The sequence below is a fragment of the Pleuronectes platessa genome, chromosome 10 (assembly GCF_947347685.1).
Source record: "Pleuronectes platessa chromosome 10, fPlePla1.1, whole genome shotgun sequence".
Lineage (NCBI taxonomy): Eukaryota > Metazoa > Chordata > Actinopteri > Pleuronectiformes > Pleuronectidae > Pleuronectes > Pleuronectes platessa.
In genome coordinates, this window is record NC_070635.1 from 11,342,064 (window position 1) to 11,364,890 (window position 22,827).

The following is a 22,827-nucleotide window of genomic DNA, read 5'->3' on the forward strand; positions in this document are numbered from 1 at the left end:
TGTTTGTGGCTCGCGATGTGGAACATTTTACTTTTGCGCAATCTGCATTGAATAGGCCAGGTGCAAAACACACACACATACACACGCACACACACACGCACACAACCACACAGCCGCACACGGTGCCAGATGACGTTGCCATTTGTTCGCGGAAGTGGCTTCTGTCGTGGAGGGAGGGAGGGAGGGAGGAGGAGGAAGGAAGGAAGGGGAGAGCAGAGAAGAAGTTTCAGAGTCAGCCCGTATGAAAGTTAATCTGAAGTGTTTGTGCGGAATAAGAAGCTTCGAGCCTGTGATCTGCTGCTGGATGCAACTCAGCTGAAGTGGGTCTGCCAAGGAGGAGGAGGAGGAGGCACACATCGAGGCGAAGGGAGGAAGAGAGCTGGTAAGTTGCGCGTTGAAGTTGACCACACTTTGTCGGGGCAGGGTTTCGTTCGTGGTGAGCGCCTGTTCACCGCAGTTATTGTACTACTAATACATAAATAAATAAAACACTAGTTCAGAGGAGACACATCGACTTTTCTTGTCGTGGTGCCTTCAGGGAACCATTGTTCTTCTGGCCGTGTGCAGTTTGGGTTACACGCTTGTCGGGACAGTGGAGTGAAAAAAACTGGGTAAAAAATGTTGCTCATGATCACACTGGCCTGTGAACACATCTCTCCCATGTTGTGTGTCCGTCCCTTGTGCTCTCACACACTGAGCCCACAGCTGCCTGTTGAGCCACTCTGCAGGGTCACAGTGTGCTAATGTGCTGAAGTTAGTTATAAGATATGATGAAGAGTCACCTGAGTGGCCCCAAGCTCGTGTCTCCCTCTGGAAGTCACTAACATGTCTTTGGGTTTGTCTGTCAGACACAGAGATGTCCTCCAATCAGGTCAGAGCTGAAATGATGAGGCTATTGATCAGGGGAAGGCAGTTATAATTCATAATCCCTTATCTATGGTCTGAAGTGCATATGGCAAATAGCAATAATGATTTTTAAAAATCCGCAAATTACAAAACACAACATTAACATTTAGTTCTAAGAGAGAAGGTAGGTACCTGCTATTCACAGGATTCTCACACTGTCGTTGTATTTTCTTATTTGCTCTTGTGTTTTCTTATTTTTTTGTTGTGTTTTGTAATTGCCTCTTCTGTCCCGCCCCTTTTGTGTTGGTGAGTTGTTATGTTTTCATATCTGTCGTCGTATTTTCTCGTTTGCCGTTAACATTTGCGTTTTGTTGTTACACTTTCTTATATTGTTGTGGTTTTTTATTTTTGCAATCGTGTTTTCTTGTATGCAATAATGCGTCGTCAGTTGCTGTTTTCTTTTCGGATTTGCTGTTTGTCTTTTGTAATCTGCCGTTGTGATTTGCACTTCAGGGCCACCGTACTGAACTGGCTTCTTACACCTTCTTCAATGTGACGATTTTTTGTACTTTAGCAGAATATGTGTGCATTTCGGTCACACAATGATAGCATTTCAATTTGTTACCGAATAGAAGCATAGTGTAGATAAAATTGAGAAAATGTTTGGCAAGGAAATTATAATACATTTTTTAGCCCTAACTTCCATAATTCCATAAAGAAAATGGATCCTGGTAATGTCAGGGTCAAGCTGAGTCTCTGCAGGTTAAAGTAAATTATCTCTGAGATAAGCTGCAGAGTACATCGTTGCACACACACACAGACACACACACACGCACACAAGGATAACCATAAATCTGTACACAATCCCCCCCGTAAACCTTCAGTCCAACTGTTTTCTCCGTATCCATGGAGACCGATCAGCTAAACACAACTTGGATGTGTTGAGCCGGGGTCACTGTGACAGGAGTGAAAGTTCACCCTGAGAGAAGGACACGCAGACCATTATGGAAACAGACTCAAGGGCATGTGGGATGATTGAGGTGACTGAAAGCAGTGGGCTCAGTTTCTCTTATCAGGGTCAGCCACACCGTCCAGAGCGTCAGCCCCCGACGTGATTGGTGGAAGTCATCTCCCCTGATGGAAATGGAGGTCGGGAAGACGAGCCCCGATCAACAACCGATCCGACAAAAATGGTAGATTCGGACACGTCAGGAGCCAGAGGAACCGGACACGGGTGCACCTACACACACATGCCCGAGGACGAAAAAAACAACACAACCAGAAGGACAGCTTGTGACACAACCTGCCAGTCGAAGCGCATCATCTCTGTCACTCTATCACTGCACTGGCACGACCCAAAATCCACTTGATTAAAATTGGATCTGTCCAGTTCTGCTCACACCATATCAGTGCCCGATGATAGCGTTAGTCCTCCTGAGTGACAGCGGAGTGTGACACTTGATTGTTGCAGCCTCACTTTGACAGGTGTGTACTTGCCCACAGAGGAACACGCAGCAACACTAGAAATGAGCTTTTCAGTTGTTTTTTTTGTAACTGGGGAATGCCAGTGCCAATATTAGCCTTGAATCAGTCTTGTGATGCTTGAAACTTTAGTATTGATAGAACACAGCGGCGTCTGAACTGCTGTAAAAACGACGAGGCTGCTGCTCAGCACACAATGCAGTTTTGTGTGGGTGTCTGTGCACGTAAGAATATGTCTGTCTGTGTCTTTTTTGTCTGGTGTGTTTGATACTATGTCTGTCTGTGTGTTTGTCTGCCTTTTGTGGGTCTTTGTTTTTCTGTGTGTTTGCGTCTGGTGTTCGTCTGTTTTCTTGAAACTAACGTAGGAGTTTGTTTTTGAGGTCGTAGCGTGTGGTTGTCCGTCTCTGTACCTCGACACAATGGGAGCTAGTCTCAGATCTGTTTCCCCCCCGTGCTGCTCGGGTCAACTGAACAGCGTTTTAAAGTCCTGTGTGAAGTCAACAATGAAAAGTGAGTGTAGCTTGGATATAGGGAACAAAACACAAAAGTTGAAACGGTTATAACTGTCAATGCTCTAGTTGGGTTGTGTATTAGCTGGTCCTGCTTGTTGCTTTAGCTTTGACATGAAACTCAGTGTGCATCTGCTGTGTTGTGTACTTCGAGCTGCAATCATGCTCTTTATTATGGTTGATCTCTTTTCATGCCGAAAGCTGTGATTACATAAAACAGAAGTTACCTCTTTTGCAAAGCAGGGCTCCGTACACCCTTCCTGAAGCTGGGGCCAATGTGTTGGTGTGAGATTGGACTTCTGCGTCTGCCATACAAGGTCACTTAAGGTTAATATCCAGTCTGGAGCAGGCCAAATTCCCATTCTTAGAGCTGTTATCGCTGTGTTATGCTTTCGATTGTCCCATACTGATTGCAGAGAATAGAAAATAACCAATAAGAGGTCATCAATCAATGAGAACCTAATGTAAATGCCAACCCACACACAAGCAGCCAAACAGGAAAAGCTGGGCCTTAAATCAAGAACTATTAGGATCTGAGGGTAAATGTGTTCAAGGCCTGACCAACCTTTTACCCTGAACAGCTTTGGTAGTCGAGTGTGGAACTCAGAACACGTGTTACTCAAAAAGTAAAGAAGTGAAGTAACACTGCATATGACAAATAAACTGTGTAGCGAGGGGGAAGTTGTATGTGGAGAGAGGCAGTGGGTGGCAGCAGGAAGGGAATGATGGAAGGAGATAGAGATGTGGGAGTGTGGTTAGAGGGGCTGCTTGGGGGGGTTGGCACGACCCAAAATAGCCGGCTCACATGTTTGCTGTGTGCGTGGTGAGCTATGAAACCAGCAGAAAGGCCTCCTGCTGAATGCCTGGCTAATCTAATGTTCACTCCCACCCTCTAATCTTTGAAAATTTGATCGCCATCTTGCTTAAATGTGTGTTTGCATGTCTCCTCATATCAGAGACGATTTGCTCTTTCAGACTTTTTCTCTCCGTCCCTCTGTTTTCTCTGCACTCATCAGCTTCATCATCATCATCTCTCTCGTCTCTAATGTGAACTGTCTCGCAGTCAAGAAAAGGTCAGTCAGTTTACTCATCGACGCTCATTTTCTGTTCTACAGAATGCAAAGGGGCGAAAATCGGATTACAAACACCAACACACACACTCGCACAAACACGCGCACACACACACACACTTACACACAGAATAAGAGCAGACAGCACATGTGGCCCTGCAGCGTGTGCATTAGATCCAGAGCTCTATCTCAGCTTCCCTCTTACTGTTCCATCTTATAAATACTGACTGGCTGGAGCTTCCACAGAGAGTTAATACATCCGCTGCATACACACAAACAAGATGCACGCTGGCTATCTCACACTGGGCAAGCTGAGACAGTCACATCCTACACACGCGGCCCTTTCAGTTGATTCCTCTCATTCCACTGAGTGTGTTTCAACATGCTCAAAGGATTATTGCCATTCTCTTATCACACTTGCTCTTTCTCTCTCCCACTTTCTGTCACTTTCTCCCGCTCTATCTCTGTTTAATGTCCATGTTGTGCGTCTGCGTGCTTGATCAACTGGGCCATTTATATCAAGGAGGTCCTGTGACCCTCTCCACAGCTGATCCTGGGAGCAAAGCATGCTGGGAGTCCAGTAGCTACAAGGGCGGCATTGGAGCAAGCTGGGATTTGCTCCTTGAGTATTGTGTGTCTTCCTGTTTTTTGTTTTTATCGTGTGCTGATGTGCACTAGGGTGTTTTTAGGATTACGGACTCACAGGCAGCCTGTGATGGCCAATGGAATATATGGTAAGACATGCAAATAATACAACCAGCTCATCCAAAAACACACCATGACACAGTGGCAAAGGGGTTTATTCTTCTCATTACAATGAATCATCACTTTTATAGTTATTTATACATAGATATGAGGTTTAACGAGTTAATTACAGCAGATAGAACCTCCTTCAAATAATCATTCAAGGCTGCATGACTGCAGGAAAAACGTTCTAAATTAGATATTGAGAAAACAACCCGCCAACTTTAATACGGGGGTGATAGCAGGTACGGCAAGACCTGTCACATGATGCAAGTGATGTGCCGAAACCACCAAAAAATACTATGTTATTGAGTGCAAATTTGTACCCTGTGTGTAAAGAATAGTTTAAATGCAACCTAAAAGCTATGTTTGCATAAACTAATAATAGTTTTCAATTTGACTATGTTTTGAACATCTGACCACATCTAGGTTCAAACATCATTCAACGTCAGTTCTTAGTAGGGATGTAATAATTCACAAAATTGGCCTATTACTATTTTCTATTCCTTTTAATAACTCTACTAATCTAAACTTGATTAACTTTATTATAATGTTTGAAACTTTTGACAAGTTTTTAAGCAGCATACAAAACAATGTGAGAACTATTCAATAGATTTTTACAAAAAGTTTAATAAGGAGCAACACAGTATGACGCATTATATTGTCTTACCCCAATGAGGGATTTGAGAAAACAAAATATTTTTACTGCATATTTGGTTTCCTGGGTAATTTAAATGTTTTCCCGGCAGCGAATAAATAATTCAATATTCGGTAATCCTATGAAACTGGAAACTCAAGTCACAACTTGTAATATTGTGCGAGAGACTGTTCAGTCCTGTGTATGTAAATCTATCATGGGTTGAGTGAGTTATTAGTTTATCAGGTCCATCCAGCTAAAAGTATTACTGTCTAACTATACAATCCTGCTTTAAATTTTGTCTCTGTGATGGTTATAATGGTCAGTGTATGTTTTGGAGACTGTCCTTTTTTAATTGTGACGATCACAAACTAAAGATTAATATCTTTCATGGAGGTCGAATTACCTGCAGGGTTGTCATTAGTTTTAGTAAGATGTACTTCATAAACTAGCAGCTGAGCGTGTATTATATATGTATAATTAATTATATATATGTCAAATTATAAATCCAGAAAAATAGATCTGTCAACTCTGAGCCACAGTGTCTCATGTGTTTCACTGGGTACAGGCTTCCTGGTGCAGGCTGTGGGTGGAGGGGTCCGTCTTCACCAGTCACAATGAAACCAGTCACATCTCAGTGTGGTGCACAGCGGCACATTTTACCTTGAATGACATCTCAGCAGTTCTCTTGAGTTTCTCTCCCTCACATCCCCGAGTGCACTGCTAGACTACACAATGACGGCGTGGTGGTCAGACACAGTACTGCAGGGAGTCTTATGTTCGGGGTGTCATTTGAGGACTCCTTGCTCTGCACTCGGCTGGGTTCCTGTGGCGCTCTGTGGGTGGTTTCCTCTGCTTTCCGCTGCACTGCCTTCTCATCAGACACGCTTCAATGTCTTGACCAATCGCTGGAATCTACACTTTCTCTCTGTCTCTTCAGAATCACTCATTTGTTTTTGTGGTTGCCTGCTAATAACCTGCCTTTAGTGTTGCGTTAACATGGGGATATTTATTGTAATGGGAATTTCAGACTTTTTGTCTTTTCTTTTTATGCCTCTGCACTGGTCCGAGGAATTTATGCTTTCGGGTTGTCCATCTGTCCGTCAGTCCCAATCCTGTGAACGCAATTTCTAAAGAATGCCTTGATGGAATGTCTTCAAATTTGGTACAAATGTTCACTTGGACTTAAAGATGAACTGATTCGATTTTGGTGCCTGGAGGTCAAATGTTACTGTCAATGTGACATATTAGGACTGCCCTTTGGGAATTTCTTTACATCTGACACAATTCACTTGGACTCACTGATAAATCAATTCGATTTCAGTGGTCAAAGGTCAAGGTCACGGTGCCTTAAAAAAACCCATGTTTTTTGCCTCTTTAATGAAGGCATTTTTATCTCAAGAATGCTTGAGGGAATTTCTTCAACGTTTGATCAGTTTTCACTTGATCTCAAAGACAAGTGATTATGTTTCAGTTGTCAAAGGTTACAGTGACCTTTATATGAATCTGGAATCTTAAATCATTGAAGATGATATAGGGTGACCTCATGTTACCCTCTGTGCAGCACCTAGGGGGAGGGTGAACACTGTCTGTCTCCTGTCTCCATCCTCCATCTCTCCCTCTCTCTTTCACCCCCTTTCACCCTTTTTCTCAGGTTACCAAACATGAATAAGGGAGGAGCATTGAATAGCCAACTTGGTCAACCCTTCCTCCCTACATATGCACACACACACATATCCATCTATCCATCCTATAACCCTCCCTCCCTCCCCCATTTTCATCTCCCCTTGGAGTGAGTGCATTAATGTGCAGGAGCAAAGCATCTCGCTGTGCATGTATGTACGCTGCTAAATGACTGAGGCTGCAGAGAGGAGGTGGGGGGAAGGGGAGGAAACAGGAAGGAGGTAGGATGGGAGAAAAAGAGGTGGGGAGGGCAGAGGCAGCAGCTGACATTGTGTGTGTGTGTGTGTGTGTGTGAGTGAGAGAGAGGGGGGGGGGGGGTGTAAGAGAGAAAGAGAAAATGGGAGGCAGAATCACCCACCCAGACTAGAAGGAGGGGAGTACAGACAGCGTGCTCGTCCCTCTAACAGACAGAGGTGGAAGGAAAGTGGGAATGAGAGACAGACGTGAGGGGGAGAAGAGGAACACAATGAAGGAGTGCCATTGTCCATCCTGGCAGCACTGCCATTTCACCATCTGCTGAGAGAGAGCGAGAGAGAGAGAGAAAGAGAGAGAGAGAAGAGAGAGAGAAAAAGAGAGAGAGAGAGAGAGTGGAGGGAAGAGAAGAGAAGAGAAGAGAAGAAGAGGAAGCCAAACGGAGGAGAGGATGGATGGAGAGGAGCTGTCGGCAGTGACTTTGTGAATTAATCGAGCGGAAGAGTGTATCAGAGGAGAAGCACGTTTTTCAGGGAGTGGACGGACGGACAGCCAGGAAAGAAGAAAGAAAGGACAAATGCGCGTCTGGTGCTGTTTAAACATTAATGTGGTTCTCATGTGAAGATTGAGCCCAGCTTTAGATGAATCCACATGGATTATCAGCTACATGCTCTTTAAACCAAAAAAAGGAACTGTTCTTGAAAAAAGGAACTTTTAGATAAATTGATTAGACTTACTTTATACAATTTGAGTTACTTTATCATTGTGTAAATATAGACTCTTTTGTGATTTCTTCTCTGCAGGTTAATATCCAGTCTTTGTTATCTGCTGCACAGAATATTCAGGTTGTTTTTATGCAACTTTTCTAAACACAAATGTTGTCTTTTAAAAGTAAGTGGTCAATGTAGTTGTTGTTTCTTCTGTAGTTAGAAAAGTGATAGTTGTTCTTTTTAGATATTGTCCGACACAGAGATCTACACTCTCTAATTGGACTCAGTGCATGCAGCCGCTATGGGATGTCAACATTGATTGGTTTTATGGCTGGCGCGACGCTGGTCAAACTTTGATCATTTCCTGAAACCTATTGATTTTTCTAGGAGTCTGTAGTTTTTCCTCCGGTTGGATGAAAAAAAATTGTCTTTTAACGCAGCTATTAATTGCTGCCGTGTGACTCGATAAAGTAGTTCTCTCTTTGTCTGAAGATTTCTGTCGTTGTCGGGACTATCCTCCGCAGGCATCTCTTTTAATGTCTGTTGCCATAGCAACGGGCAGCAGCTGCAGACAGACCAACATGTAAAGTTCATTTTTCTTGTCTTATCGTTAAAACTGGTGCTGTTCCATTAGGTAATTGTGTATTTTTAGGAAATAAGAAGCAGTAGACCTTAATAGTCGAAGAGTCTCCTTCTTAGACAGGATTTTTTCTTGCTTTTCTAGACAGTCTTTGTCTATGCGGAGCTCGGCAGTCTCCGAGAATCAGGGTTGTTTCAGGTCACCTGTCTCCCCCTCCCCATTCTGTGTGCTGGTCTGGTGCGATTCAGCTCAGCGCTGCTTGTCCTGATCTCACCTTTATCCACCGCGACTACGGCAACGTGTTCATCAGTCAAGCTGATGTGCTAGAATCAGGAATGGCTGCATAGATTTGATTATCTTACTGATTCCACTTGTGCATATCACTCTGTGCAGGTGCTTGGCCACATGGCCACTAATCACTGATTATTAGGTGTTCTATGTCTGTGACAGTCTGTTCCTATTGCTGTCTGTGTGTAGGTGACTCAGGACTTCACCTCATGTAGAGGGTCATCTCCTCTGCAGTCACCTGACCTGCACTGTGTGCTGTCTATTATAACATCCTAAAGTAAGACCAGGGTTATCTCTGCTTATAGAGCAGTTCAGCATCTCTTTGTTTAAGACCACATTGGCCCTTTTCTCTATCTGTGTTTGATCTTTACACTTTTTTAAGTGCCAATTCTCTCTTTGAACATTTTTAATGCAGTGTTACAGATTGTTATATTTGGTCTGCATGCTCTTTGATTGTCCAACTACAGGTGTCTTTTGTGACTTTTCCAGCCATACTTCTTTACAGTTTTCTGGAGATCATCCCAGCCTGTCTGGCAGTGCATGCTTATGACTGGATCCTCCATGGCGCCTTTGAGCCAAGACCAGATGGATGACTAGCTTGAATAGCTAGACAGTCCCTCTGTGGTGCTAGACTAGTGTAGGCGACTGTTCCTTTTGCCATGCATCCTGCGCCCACTGCAAGCTGGTGCACTGTACTTCGAACACAATCGTGTTATGAAATAGTCTGTTGAAAGATTTCTGTTTTTCACAAGGTGTCACTAAAACATTGGTGCCAAATTTACAACCTTGTGCAAGAGGTCTAGTCAAGGTGCAAGTGAACCTTTGCTCGACTTTGAGGGAGTAAAGGTCAACAGATTGTATACATGACTAGTGCCTCAACAGCACTGAGGTGTCAGTTTGCTGCAGGACTCTGGGTGTAGACTGGCTGCAGGACTGTAGGTGTAGACTTGCCTCCTGCAGAGGTCAAACTGCTGCAGACTGTTTTGTTTGTGGGACTTTGGGTTGTGAGAGACTGTTAATGTCAGCGGGACTGTTGTTTGCCTTCAGGGTTGGACTATGCAGAATATGAGCTGATGCGTGGTGTCTGTACTGTTTGTATTAGAACTGAGAGTTAACCTGCTGCTTGATAAGCCCTGCCTTAGATAAGGAGGGAAACAAGTCCAGAGTAACACTTGTCTTAATTAAACCATATCGGGCCGTGTCAGCGCTCTTCTCTCAGGTAACTGACTATTATCTGGGCTTGTTGTTTGAACTAGGCAGTAATAAGTAACAGGGTAAGAGCAGTCGAGCCTAGAGAGGTCAGAATATCAACACAGTGCAGATTTATTTGAGCATTTCCAGCTGGATGAGTTAGTTCACGTTCATCTGTGAGGATCCTCCAGCAACATTCAGGGAACCTTGGGTTGGGAGTTCAAACCAGACCGATCAGGTCTCATTACCATCACAACAAGCCCACCGGTAGTCGTCATCAGCCAATGACCTACATTCTCTAGTGTTGCATCACCACCCTGCTCCTGCAGTGTGTGTCACTGTACCAGACACAGACAATATCTCAAACTACCACTTTCTAATGGTGCTCTGGAGAAAATACGGACAAAAAGCATCCTTAACTGAGGTGGCCAGGTTTTAGGGAACACTCTTGAACCGAGGCAGCCTCACTTGTTTTAGCCATATCAAAAACTACGGTCAGGAACGGCCCACCACTGCTGGGCCAGTCTTAAATACTAACTTTTTTTCTTTGTTTTCTACTCGTGTCTAAATAGTTGACCAAGCCTTGCCTCTAGCAATCCGTAATATTACAGTCAGAGGCCGAAGGTCAGGGGTCACCATTTATATATTCGACAGGGGGACTGTTAAAGCAGCCAGCCTGGAGAACGGGCGAGCACACGAGGGAGGGGGTAAGGGGGAGAGAGAGATCATCTGGAAGAGGAGAGAGGAAGTGGTGGCGCGGGAGAGGGCAGAGGCGTTAGAGAGACAGAGGTTGGAGGAGTACATTGTGTGGAGGAAGAGAGACGACTTCCAGGAGAAGAGAGGAGACAGAGACAAGGGAGTAAGGAGTGTGGAGAGAGTGAAAGAGACCGGGCCAGAAGTGATCTGGAAGAAGAGAGAGGAAGAGGAGGGAGACGCGAGGGCCATTCAGAGAGGACATGAATCTATTTGGAGGAAGAGAGAGAGGGAGTAAAAAGATGGGAGCTCAATAAAAGGTTTTAAGGTATCATGCATTTGAGTAGTAGGTGTTAAGAAAGGCGTGCTGCTACTGAAGACCAGCCATACATCAGTAAGCCTTCTCTCTCGTCTTTAACAGCTTTGGGCTTCATTGAGCTCTGCAGGTGCTCGCTGTAGTATTGACCAATTGGAGCTCAGTAGTGTGTGTGTCTGTGTGTTTGTGTGTGTGTGTGTGTGTGTGTGTTGTGGTGTTGGTGCTCACAGCCCCCTTGCGATCCCCTCGTTGGCTGCTAATAGGATTTTTATGGGGCTGTGTCAAGCAGGTTATAGCCGCCAAGGGGAGCTGCTTCACACGTGCATGCATATGTGCACGCCAACACACATATACACACAGATAATCTAAGAGACACTATGGGCAGGGAGGGTTTATTCTCCCTCACATGCATGTAAACACATAACGTGCAAATGCTCGCTCCCCCCTGTGCAGTAACACATGCGAGGGAGTGTTGAGAGAAATCCCTTGTGCTGATTCTCCATGGTGCTGCCGACAGCTGGATAACTGGAGCTCACTGAGAGGCTGTCACGTCGGGACAAGATACTCCCAGATATTGTTTTACATTGTGGCAAAAACACCAAGACAAACACTAAGACCACAGAGCTAAGACCACATCATCGTCAGTGCCAGGGAACACAATGAACATCGAAGCAGATTTTAAACTGAACTGATGACAACATGATCTGCGCTGGTGCACTAAAAACAAACTCTCTTCATCTGCAGTCGATTAACTGGGACACCGCACTTCTCCTCTCCACCTTTTCTCCTTTTTCTCTCATTGTGGATAAAGCCCTTTTTGTAGCGGTTGGGTTTTGGCTGCATGGTAATGAGTGGAGGACAGACAACCAGACAGATGGATGCAGCTCTTACGCCGAGCAAGACAGACAGATGGCTGTGTGTCCTTCTGGGGAGAAACTTTGAATCCTGAGACAAAGAGACATTGAAGGAATCACTAGAGCCTGTGTGGACTGTCGTGGACATAAAAACTGACGCTGCAGATTCATCATGGAGCTTGTCCCCAAAACCAAGTACACACACTTTCGGAGTGAATCGCTGAGCTCAAACGATGAAACAAACTCCAATCCGTCACCGTTCCCTCCGTCCAGTCCTGCCACCCCACTCACTCCATCCCCTGGTTTACCTTCTTCTCTCTCCTCCTCATCTCTCACCCCCATCTTACCCCCCACTTCTCCCCGGCGAGCTGAGAACAGCCCCACCACCCTCTGCTCCTTCTTCCCCAGGATGGGATCCCTGCGTCTCGGTGTCTCCACCAATCTTCTCCCAGGACTCAAGGCCTCGAGCAGGCTGCAGCAGCCCCACGCGCCTGTTGAGTCCTCTTGGGATGACAGGGGCAGCTCTAGCTCCTCCTCTCCGCTGCTTCACCCTGTTCCCCCTCTAATTGCTCCTTCTCCTCCTCCCCGACCTCCTCTGCAGGACATGAACCGGCTGGGAGGGGCGTCCAGGAGGGCACGGGTGGAAGGAGGGCAACTGGGAGGAGATGAGTGGACGCGCCATGGCTCCTTCGTCAACAAGCCCACCCGTGGCTGGCTGCACTCTGACGGTGTGGTCAGCACCGCCGGTGTGTCTTACACTGTACGGGTAAGTGACCGGCACACACTCACTAACCTCTGACTCCAATATTTAATTACACATCTCTCTTTCCAGTCTTTACATTTTTAGAAACTAATTGCCCTATTTATTTCCTCTGTTTTGTTTCATCTGTAAATCGGGACTGTGATGATGGAATGCTAACGTGTTGCTTGGCTCTTTTCTGGACAGTACATGGGCTGCGTGGAAGTGCTACAGTCAATGCGAGCCCTGGACTTCAACACTAGAACTCAGGTCACCAGGTGAGATGACACACTGCTCATCACGGGCTCGCCATTCCTCTAATTTCAACTCTTTGGTTAAATGGGTCAAATCTCACACACACACACACACACACACAGACACACAAACTCAACGCTCATATTTTTCTTTATCTAGTCTGCTTGCTTTCTGTCCCACTTACACTCTTGCTGGCCTGTTTCTCTCTGCATTACTGTCTGACTGCATCATCTTGTGTGTGCGTGTGTCTGTGTCTGTGTGTGTGGTTGTGTGTCTGTGTGTGCGCGCATGTGTGCAGCTCTCTCAGACCCTAAATTAGAATGTTCTGGAATCCTGGTGGTTTCCCTCTGGTTTCCGTAGCGCTGTTTGTCTCCGTGGTGTAGACGAGTATTGCTGCCAGGGATGATAACTTCATTCATCCGCTGCCAGATCTCGTTTAATTCACATAATTGTGAATCCGGAGAGGTGTGGGGGTTAATGACATGCCATTGCAACTTTCGCCTGTGTTTGAATGTTTCAGGGAGGCAATATCTGTGGTGTGCGAGGCGGTACCTGGAGCCAAAGGAGCCCAACGCAGGAGAAAGGTACACACCATGCACACTAGCACACACCCTTACAGGGCATTATTTATTTATACAGCTTAAGTGGGCGTCCGTGGGAAGGGTTTTCTGGATAAGAGCTAGATTTAGCTTGATTGTCCACTCTGTGGTCAGCTGGCTATTCAGACACACACACACACACACACACACAGACACAGACACACACAGTTCTTGATTTAGGCTGATTGTACACTTCTGCGGTTAATGGGCTACTCGCAGGTAATTACCAATCACTCTCTTGTCTCTCTTTTTCCTCCCTCTGTTCACAAGGGAGGCTGGAGAGCTTGTTTCTCCTGTGGAGCCAGTGTCAGGCCAAGGAAGCAATTCAGACTAGTACATAGCCGCCAGTCTTCTGTAAAGACTTTGTGTGTCTGCGCGCTGTGTTCCTGTAAAACGTTCAAAAAAAACTCCAGCCAAACAGTCCATAAAACAGGTGGCTAAATCCAGTGGCCAGCTGCCATCGCAGGGTTCGACCAGGGACCGTCTGGCAGCGCTGCACAGCAGTCAAAAAGCAGTTAAAGAATGCAAACTAGAATAGATGAAACCCGTCTCCTCCCTCGAGTTTGGCTGGACTAAGGTAGATGTGGCCGGGCATGTGAATCTTGTCTTGATGCTGCTGTTCTCACGCCTCACTCCAAACATTCTGGAGCAGATGTGGATGTGAGCCATGAGAACAGGCGGGGTATCAGGCGGAGGATCGGGGATAAACAGGCTGGCACAATAGAGTTGGCGTGGTCTGCCTGATGCTCTTGGCACAGCCTGCTGTATGTGGACTCCCGTCTGCTCCCCATTGGTCACAGTCGGCCTTCAAGACAGGATCACTTTCACAATTGCAGCTGTTCTCCCACTCCCACACGCTCAGGCATTTCCACACATACACACACAGTTTTCACGTGCACAGGCAGGCAGCACCCGCAGCAATAAGCATACCCTGTAGGCTTCTGTTTGTGCAGGTTGTTTGTTTATTACTCATTGACCACATCCCTCTCCATTGCAGCCTTCCTCTCGCAGTATGACGTCCATCCTGGGAAAGAGTAACCTGCAGTTTGCTGGCATGACAATCAGCCTCACCATCTCGACCAGCAGCCTCAATCTGCAGGCCCCCGACTGCAAACAGGTTAGACTGAACAGCAGCTTCCTCTCCACGAAGCAACCGTGGTGTTCTTTTGTTTCAACTCAGTAGGTTTTTGGTAGATTTGTCCCTGACAGCTTGAGACTTAACCATGAGTCAGAGATGCATCTGACTGTTAGAGCTCTGCTGTAGCCAGTGCACTAAAAGCCTCTTAATTTTAATGAGGTAGATTAAACCTGAGCATCTCTCAGCTTTAGGGATGTCTTGTGTTTTTTAAGACTTATTTTTATAGATCAACTTTAACGACAATTTAAATAAAGAAGACAATTTGTTTTAAAGCTTATTTTATTGTCTTAACTATTATTGTTTATTACATCTCCTAACCTGAATTATCTGTCCAGGGTTAGTGTTGTCATTTTATTGTATTTCAGAGAATATCCACATATGATAACGCTGTGCACGGCTGTATGCTCACTCATCTGCCAGAGAGCTAAGCTGGAGCAGGACGACTTACTAGAATTTCCAGTTTACACAGGGGATGTTAACATTTCAGAGACAATGTTTTGGAATTCTTTTTCCCCAATGCTTTCAGCCTGTTACTTAACAAACTGAAAATAAAAAATACTTCAAATACTGATTTAAAATCAAAGATGATCTTTCTATATCAAAATCTAACCTAGTGTAATATATTTATTCAAACAGACAGTGTTTATTATGAACTTTTGTTAAATTCAGGGGATTCCCATATCATTTTAGAGCCTCTCCACTTTGCCTCATTTACTCTTATGCTGCAGAAATCCATCTCAACCAACCTCTTCATTCCTGCATCAACACAAAGTAGAGAAAGATCCTGCTCCTAGACCTCTAACGAGTTAATATCTACTGAGCGATGTATAGTTCTTTGCTGTATACAGTAGAGCAGTGCATACATTTGAACAAGTAGCACAAAGAAACCTGCCGTGCACATTTACCCATTCACAAATGCAGCCTCAGATACAGACCACACGTCAGGCAGAGAGCATTAGCTGATGTTATTGATCGCACATGTCGGCAGACTGTTAAAAAAGTGTTCCATCTATTGTCTGTGCTTAGTTTTATCCTGGCTGCAGTTGATGGCGCTCAATGGGAGAAAAAAAAGCACTTTTCAGTAATTAATCCATATTTGTCTCCCCCATCCACACGCTCTCATCTCGCTCTCCACATATTCATGTCACCCATGTGCTCTCCCTCTCTCTCTCTCTCTCCTCTCTCTCTCTTTTTCCACAGATAATCGCCAATCATCACATGCAGTCCATCTCCTTCGCCTCTGGAGGAGACCCAGTGAGTCACCCAAAGTCAGCTCAAACCTCACTCTGGACATTTTCTATCTGCATTTCCTTCCTTCCTTCCTTCCTTCCTTCCTGTCCTCTTTCATTGTCTGTTCCTATGAATACCACTCACTCCATTGCTACCTCTCCGGTTTGCGGTGCCTCTCTTTCAAACCTGATCTCACTACGTCCTGTTATCTCTCTTTCAGCTTGGTGTCTGTTCTTAACTTCTTGTATGACTCACAGGCTGCAGCTTTGCTTGATCTCTTTCTTCTATGTCTTCTTGTTCTCAACCTCTCTATTTGAAACCTGCCCTCACTTTTTCCTCCGATCGATTTCCCCCCCTTCCCCTCTTCCCCTAACCATCTTCCCCTGTCTCCCTCAGGATACGGCTGAGTACGTAGCATATGTGGCCAAAGACCCAGTCAACCAGAGAGGTGAGCAGAAAAGGCAAAATGACACCTTCCCTGAAGCAGCATCTGCCAATACCAATCTAACAATCCAGGAAATCTCTGTCTGCCTGAACTTGGCTTGTATATTGAGAACCGCTCCATCCTATCAGCCTCACAGCTGACATATGTATTGTTTAGGACCCAAGGAGGTACAGTGTTGAATTGGCTGCCATTTGGACACACAATATGATCCATATTAATAAATCTCAGGCAACGACTGATTCTCTAGTTCGGGTTGAGCTTCACCAAAATTTGAATAAATAGCTGAACAACTCTTTGTGCAGCAGTGGTGTCACAGCTTCAGGTTTCTATGGAGCGAGTCCTGCACCTGGTCTTTAAATGCCGTCGCTCAATTTCTGCAGGTCACAACCACAGGCCAAGCAAACACCCCGTTCCAACAGGGAGACTTACAATGGGCACTGCACAAGTTTATATATTTTATAAGTTTTAGGGCAACGGTTTTGACCATATCCTCTGACGCGTGAGTTGCAAATCCCTGCATTGACTGTCACTGCATGGAGAACCAGGATTTAAGTTTGCACCACCAGCAAATAATGTGAATATAAACAATACAAATTTGAATGAATCCTGTTAAATAAATCAAATGGCTCCATTCATTATTAAATTTTAAGTTTGACACGCTGCCAACTGCAGACAATACTGACCCAGAATGCTAAATCGGGTGGAAGGAAACACTGTTTTGGGCTTCATTTATTTTTATGAGCTAAATATATGAACATGTGGCTTGATTTTTCAAGATATATTGGTGAATAGAAAAACATACACAGAGCTGAGGAGCAACTGGAAAAAAACACTGACATTCTGCAGGAGTAGTTCATGTATCATTAAGGTCCCTGCAATATTCAGCCCCAATTTAAATATGATTCATGTTATTCATGTAAATCTGGAAATTTGAGGGGAAACTACACTGAATGAAATGCACTCTTCCTTTAGAAGAAGTCAGTATATACAATTTTACATAGATACTTATATATTCCTGCAGCTGCCTTGATTTCCTCAGTCATTTGTGTGTCCTCTCTTTCAGCATGTCACATCCTGGAGTGCTCAGAGGGTTTAGCCCAGGAAGTTATCAGCACCATCGGGCAGGCCTTCGAACTGCGCTTCAAGCAGTACCTGAAGAACCCACCCAAACTGGTCACACCTCACGACAGGTAAACGTCGATGTGCTTTGTCACGTGATGCTTGTGTTTTTTTGTTGTTGTCACATGTTTCTTAATCTGGCTTTGTATCACCCCTTTCTCTACCAGAATGGCTCCGTTTGACGGCTCTGCGTGGGAGGAGGAAGATGATGACGCCGCTCCGCCTGCTGATGTCCCTTACTATAATAATTTCCCTGGAAAACAGCCTCCCCCTGGTGGACTGGTTGACATGAGGACCCGCCCAGGGGCAACGCTGGTGAGACGAGAACACACTCCACACATGCTTCGGCACATCCAGACACTGACACCACTGCAGCTAAGCGATGATACACAGTGTATAGAAAGGAATGCTCAGGTTTGAGCCGAGAAGAATAAATCACATCTGTGACCCTGCTCTGTTTGATATAAACACATTATTATTGACCTCTAAAACCCTCTCAGCGGGTTGAGTGTGTCCACATTGTGCAGTGACTCATTTGTTTGTGTGCCTCTTGTGTTTGCAGCCTTATGGACAGCCGGGACAGAACGACATTCACAAGCAGCCTCTGCCGCCTCTACCAGGTGAGATCTGTCTCTGCCTGTCTGTCTGCCTCGCTCTCTCTCTCTTGTCTCTGTGATTCACTGTGAGGCTGAGAGGAAATGACTCAGGCTATATTTCAGGCAGACTGATGAGAGACTATGACACACCTATTTCCCCCCCACCTCTTTTTAAGATAGAGTTATTCTCCTCAGGGTAGAATGCTGCTTAATCATAATGAGTTTTACTGGAATTTGTCTGTAGGTGTGCTTGAGGTCAGTGCCACAATTAAATACGTTGGGCATTTTTTGGCTCTTTAATGTTTAAACCCATTACCGACAGTGGAGAAATCCCTCTCTTTTCTCCACTCTTTTGTCTTTGTTGCTATCGTCTCGTCTTTAATGTGAACAGCTGAATGGACACAAGGGAAATGCCAAGGTTACTGATGTCTTTCTCTTTTTCTTTTTTTTTAGTGGGTGCCAAAGAAGGAGGGAGGGAGCTGTTCGATGACCCTTCATACGTCAATGTGGATAAACCCCGCCCCCCAGTTGCAGCAAATGGAAACGCTCACCGAGATGCTTTTGACATGAGTAAGTGTCTTACTCTGTATTTCTGTGTTTTTAATATTACTCAGTGTGATGTATCATCTAGATTTCATGAGTCCAGGTGACCAACTTACTTTCTTACATGTATTTCTTGTAACTGATGAGATGTGTGTTTTGTAACCTAAATTAATCCAAATTGCTGGTAGAGGAAATGTTTAATAATTTCAACATTTAGCAAGCTTAAGGGTCAATCATTGACAAAGTGGCTGAGCAGAACAGTGTGTCATTTACATTCCATATAACTAACGGAGCTGCGCACTGAAGGTGGCCATGAGGAGAGATAAGAGAATTAGAGTGCCTTTGTCCATCACAGGGGGCATTTTATGTAACATGATTGGCTGAATAGTTAAAGCTTTTCATGTTAATGGCACAGTCTGCTATAAGTGTATAGCACACATCTGTTAGAGGCCACCTAGTTCAATATTTAGTATGCCTCCGCTTCAGCATACAGCCACGTCCATTTGTCCATATGCATGCCCCTATTTATAGCACAGTTTAAAGCACATGTCTATTGAGATAAAGTGATGACCCTTCATCATCCCAAAGGTCAAAGTTCAACTTCAGTGTGTACTGCAGAAACACTTTTCTGGACATTATTAAAGGCAATAACTCAGGAATAAATTCTGCTTATATTCTACATGTTCTTAATAGAAACAGACAAAAGTAAAGGAGAGAAGAAAAAAATATTTGATTTATACATGAAAAAAACACAACATTTTACATTTATCCGTGTTTGTTTCTAAAGAGCCATTTGATGATGCCCTGGGGGTTTCTGGGCACGGTGGACCGAGCTCAGGGACAACAGCGCCCCCTCTGGTGCAGCAGTTGCAGTGCGAGGCCTGGTTCCACGGAAGCTTAAGTCGCAGGGAAGCGGAGAGGCTGCTGACCCGAGATGGCGACTTTCTCGTGCGGGAGTCCGGGACCACGCCCGGACAGTACGTCCTCACAGGGCAGCAGGGGGGTCAGCCCAAACACCTGCTACTAGTCGACCCAGAAGGAGTGGTGAGTCAGGGTGGGGGGAGGAGAAGAGCGAATAAGCAAGGGACAATTTAAAGTAAAGTTTTCCTAACACATGGTTGTACAAGTGTGTATGCAGTTAACCAATTGTATTTTGTCTTTCAGGTTCGTACTAAAGATCATCGGTTTGAAAGTGTGAGTCACCTGATCAGCTACCACATGGACAACAGACTCCCCATCGTATCAGCTGGTAGCGAAGTGTGTCTGCAACAGCCAGTCGAGCGCAGGGCCTGACGCCGCAGCGACCAATGAAATACACCACCAAATATACACACACTCCTTCTGCAATTCAGCATACAATCAAAACATCCACATTCTAATAACACACGCAGCGACACTGCATTTAACACACTCAAACATACACATGAGCACACATCGCAAAGAAAACCAAAAAAGTCCCCAAAAAAATCACCATTTTCTCTGCAAAAACACTTACTTGCTGCTGTTGCCACATGTTCCTATCCCCTTTGAAAGCCAAACTGTGATCCGCAGTCCTTCCTCGACCCCCGTCAGGCGCATCGCTCCACAACGGAGAAGCACTGCTGCAATTTCTCATCAGCCTACTGTGAACCAGGGAGAAGCCCTATGCTTATTTCAGAAAGGGGCCGAAAACAAATGCAATTTTTTTTATTTAAGAAAAAGAAAACCACATCGTTCAAAAATGAAAAACAAAACAAAACATTTTACTAATATTTGAAATTGTGTACAAAGAAATTATGGAACTGAAGAGTGAAGAGACAAGGTGACGTGGAATAAGCTTGTGTTCTTTCCATCTGGAGGAAGTGATCTCCCTCCTCTGACTGTCGCTGGAGCGTGTTTGGCAAAACCCAAACTGGACGGCAACAGTTCTTTGTCATTGACACTGAACCAGGCTCGAACAGAAACACTCCCTTCAGGTGTCACGTGAGCTTTTTGGCTGCAAACCTGACTTTGACGTCACTCTGCCTGATGAATATGCATAAACCAGTCGGCTTCCGATTCAATCAGGAGGGCCACCCTACACACAACCACTCTCCCGTTAGAGACTTTTGAACTTTGAGGTGGAGCTGATGAGGAAAGCCTGTATGCAAAACTGGGACTGCTATGCCAATGACCATCATATACCTGTTTCTTTCATGTGTTTTGTTCTATCTTGAGATACTAATCGGACATTGGGGGTTTAAGAGGATCGTAACAGCTGTACTGCCCTAGTCCCTCTGTAAACACACGTACACCTTTACGCCACACGGTCTGCACCACCTGTCACGCCAAAGAACATGAACTTGATCGCTAACAGCAGAAGAGGAAGCCATTCGAATTATCAACTGTTATCTGTCTTGTGTAATAATTACAGCTTTGGGAGCTAATCAGATGGACGGAATTGCACATAAAATGGGCCTGTGCTGGACGGAAGAGGAATCAAGGTGCTCGTGCCTGAATACATCGTGAGAAGGACTTTGCTGTCACCCACAAACACAATAACAACCGCGTGTAGAGAAGCACGGACCAGATCAGTCTGAGCCACTGCTTCTCGTTGACATCTGAGTATGTGTTTGCATTGACAATCTATGGGTCATATCTTCACAGAGTAAACTGAAAGCTATGGAGGTGAACCCTTTAAGGGGCGGCCAATAAGAAATGTTGAGCAGTCTAAGCAAAGAATTTTCCTCTGCAAAAAATGATGCAAAGTATGTGATAGTAAGTGGTTAGGTAAAAAATGTTTGTGTATTGTGATGTTGCTTTACTTTTTAAATCACTTGAGGGAATCATTTTGTAAAAGCTTGTATCTAATGAAGTGGTTCTGGGGTAACAGAAGATAAGGACATGCATGTTTTTTCGGAGCGTTGCTAATGATGAAATGTTGAGCCCAACGCTGCTCCTAGTTGTGCTGTTTAAAAACAAAAAACGGGAGGATCCGAAAGGGAGACGTTCTCCTCTCCTCTTCCTCCTCCCTCAACTCATGACCTTGTTTTTTATATCTTTTTATATCGTGCCTTGTTTCTTCGATGCAGTCACGTCACTTCAATGCAGTCACCTTATGTACTTAATTCAAATGTAGTCGCCTACAGGAGAATCTCACACAAGCCTCTCCGTTAAAGCAAAGACGCAAAAATGACACTCCAGTAAACACACACGATCCGATCCAGTGATGGCAATCTCCTCTGCTGCATTCAGCAGATATGTATAGTCACAGATACTTGATGTCACCGTAGTGGGGATACTTCCTGACCACCTGTAAATAACATCAGCTTTGAATTGGTCAGCTTGGTAGTTGTTTTCATTGTTGTATATTTGAAGACCTATTTGATAAGTACCACCAGACACCACAGCACCGCGGCAGCTCTCTAAGCCAATTGAACGCGTCAAAGAGATTGTGTCCAAACTCCTGCAATACGAGAAGGGATCTTTTCAACTTAAACCCGAACTTTTAACTTGTCCTAAAACCCAGAAGTGGTCTCACGTGTAATCTTACCATGCACACGCATACCAGAGGGAAGGCTGAGTCGGTCAGACACACACTTCTACCTGTTGTGGTGTTTGAAGGTTAGAGCTTTAGGTTATGTGTGTGTGCGTGTGTGTGTGTGGGACCGACCCACCTGACCCTCTGCATTATTTGATGCCAGGTCCTGTGTTAACATTGTTCATCACAGTTGCCTTTGTTGCATGAAAATCGTGTCAAATGTTGTTGGTGATGGTGATAGTGTTGTTGATGCTGTTGTACTTTTTATTTTTTTATTTGTGTTGAAAGCCAAAGGTTACTTTCAGATTGCGTGCACAGATATTGATTTTGACTTTATATATATTTCTGTTTTAATACTTTTTGTTTTTGTTTTTAGGGAAACATGTCTGTTTACACCTGTATCTGAAAATATAGATTGCATATATAAATACATATATCATTCATCTCTCTTTGCGAGTCTGGCTTTTGATATAATTCCATGACCCGCGTATTTATTTCCTAGTTGGCCAGAGTGTTCAGATTCCTTTAATACCTTTGTGTCCACGACTTTTTCGTTTCGGTTGTGCATACGTCTCAACATCCGTCCCATTCTTGTGAACACGTTATCTCAAGAACGCCTCAAGGGAATTTCTTCAAATTTGATTTAAATGTCTAGTTGGACTTAAGGATGAACTGATTTGATTTTGAGGTTACAGTGACCTCTCTTTCTGGTAAATGTGATACTGTATATAAGGAACACTAGTAGGGGATTTCATTTCACCTGATACAAACATTATCTTACAAATGCCCCAAGAGAATCCTTTCAAATTTCTTCAAATTTTTACCAGTTATCATTTGGACTCAAAGATGAACTGATACATTTGCAGTGG

The 22,827-nt window shown here is 44.6% G+C and overlaps 1 protein-coding gene across 2 annotated transcripts; it reads left to right on the forward strand.

Moving 5' to 3' along the window:
* Nucleotides 1–140: 140 nt before the first annotated feature.
* shc1 (SHC (Src homology 2 domain containing) transforming protein 1) lies at nt 141–22,407 on the forward strand. Of its 2 annotated transcripts, none has more exons than XM_053432497.1 (13): nt 141–382; nt 11,686–12,561; nt 12,742–12,812; nt 13,310–13,373; nt 14,386–14,505; nt 15,727–15,780; nt 16,153–16,204; nt 17,265–17,391; nt 17,488–17,635; nt 17,883–17,940; nt 18,370–18,486; nt 19,247–19,503; nt 19,624–22,407. In XM_053432497.1, the coding sequence occupies exons 2-13, from the start codon at nt 11,968–11,970 to the stop codon at nt 19,750–19,752; spliced, it is 1,791 nt and encodes a 596-aa protein (XP_053288472.1). In that variant the 5' UTR covers nt 141–382; nt 11,686–11,967; the 3' UTR covers nt 19,753–22,407. The 2 variants fall into 2 exon arrangements, with proteins under 2 accessions (XP_053288472.1, XP_053288473.1); XM_053432498.1 differs by having other exon boundaries at nt 144–382; nt 12,397–12,561.
* Nucleotides 22,408–22,827: the final 420 nt, after the last annotated feature.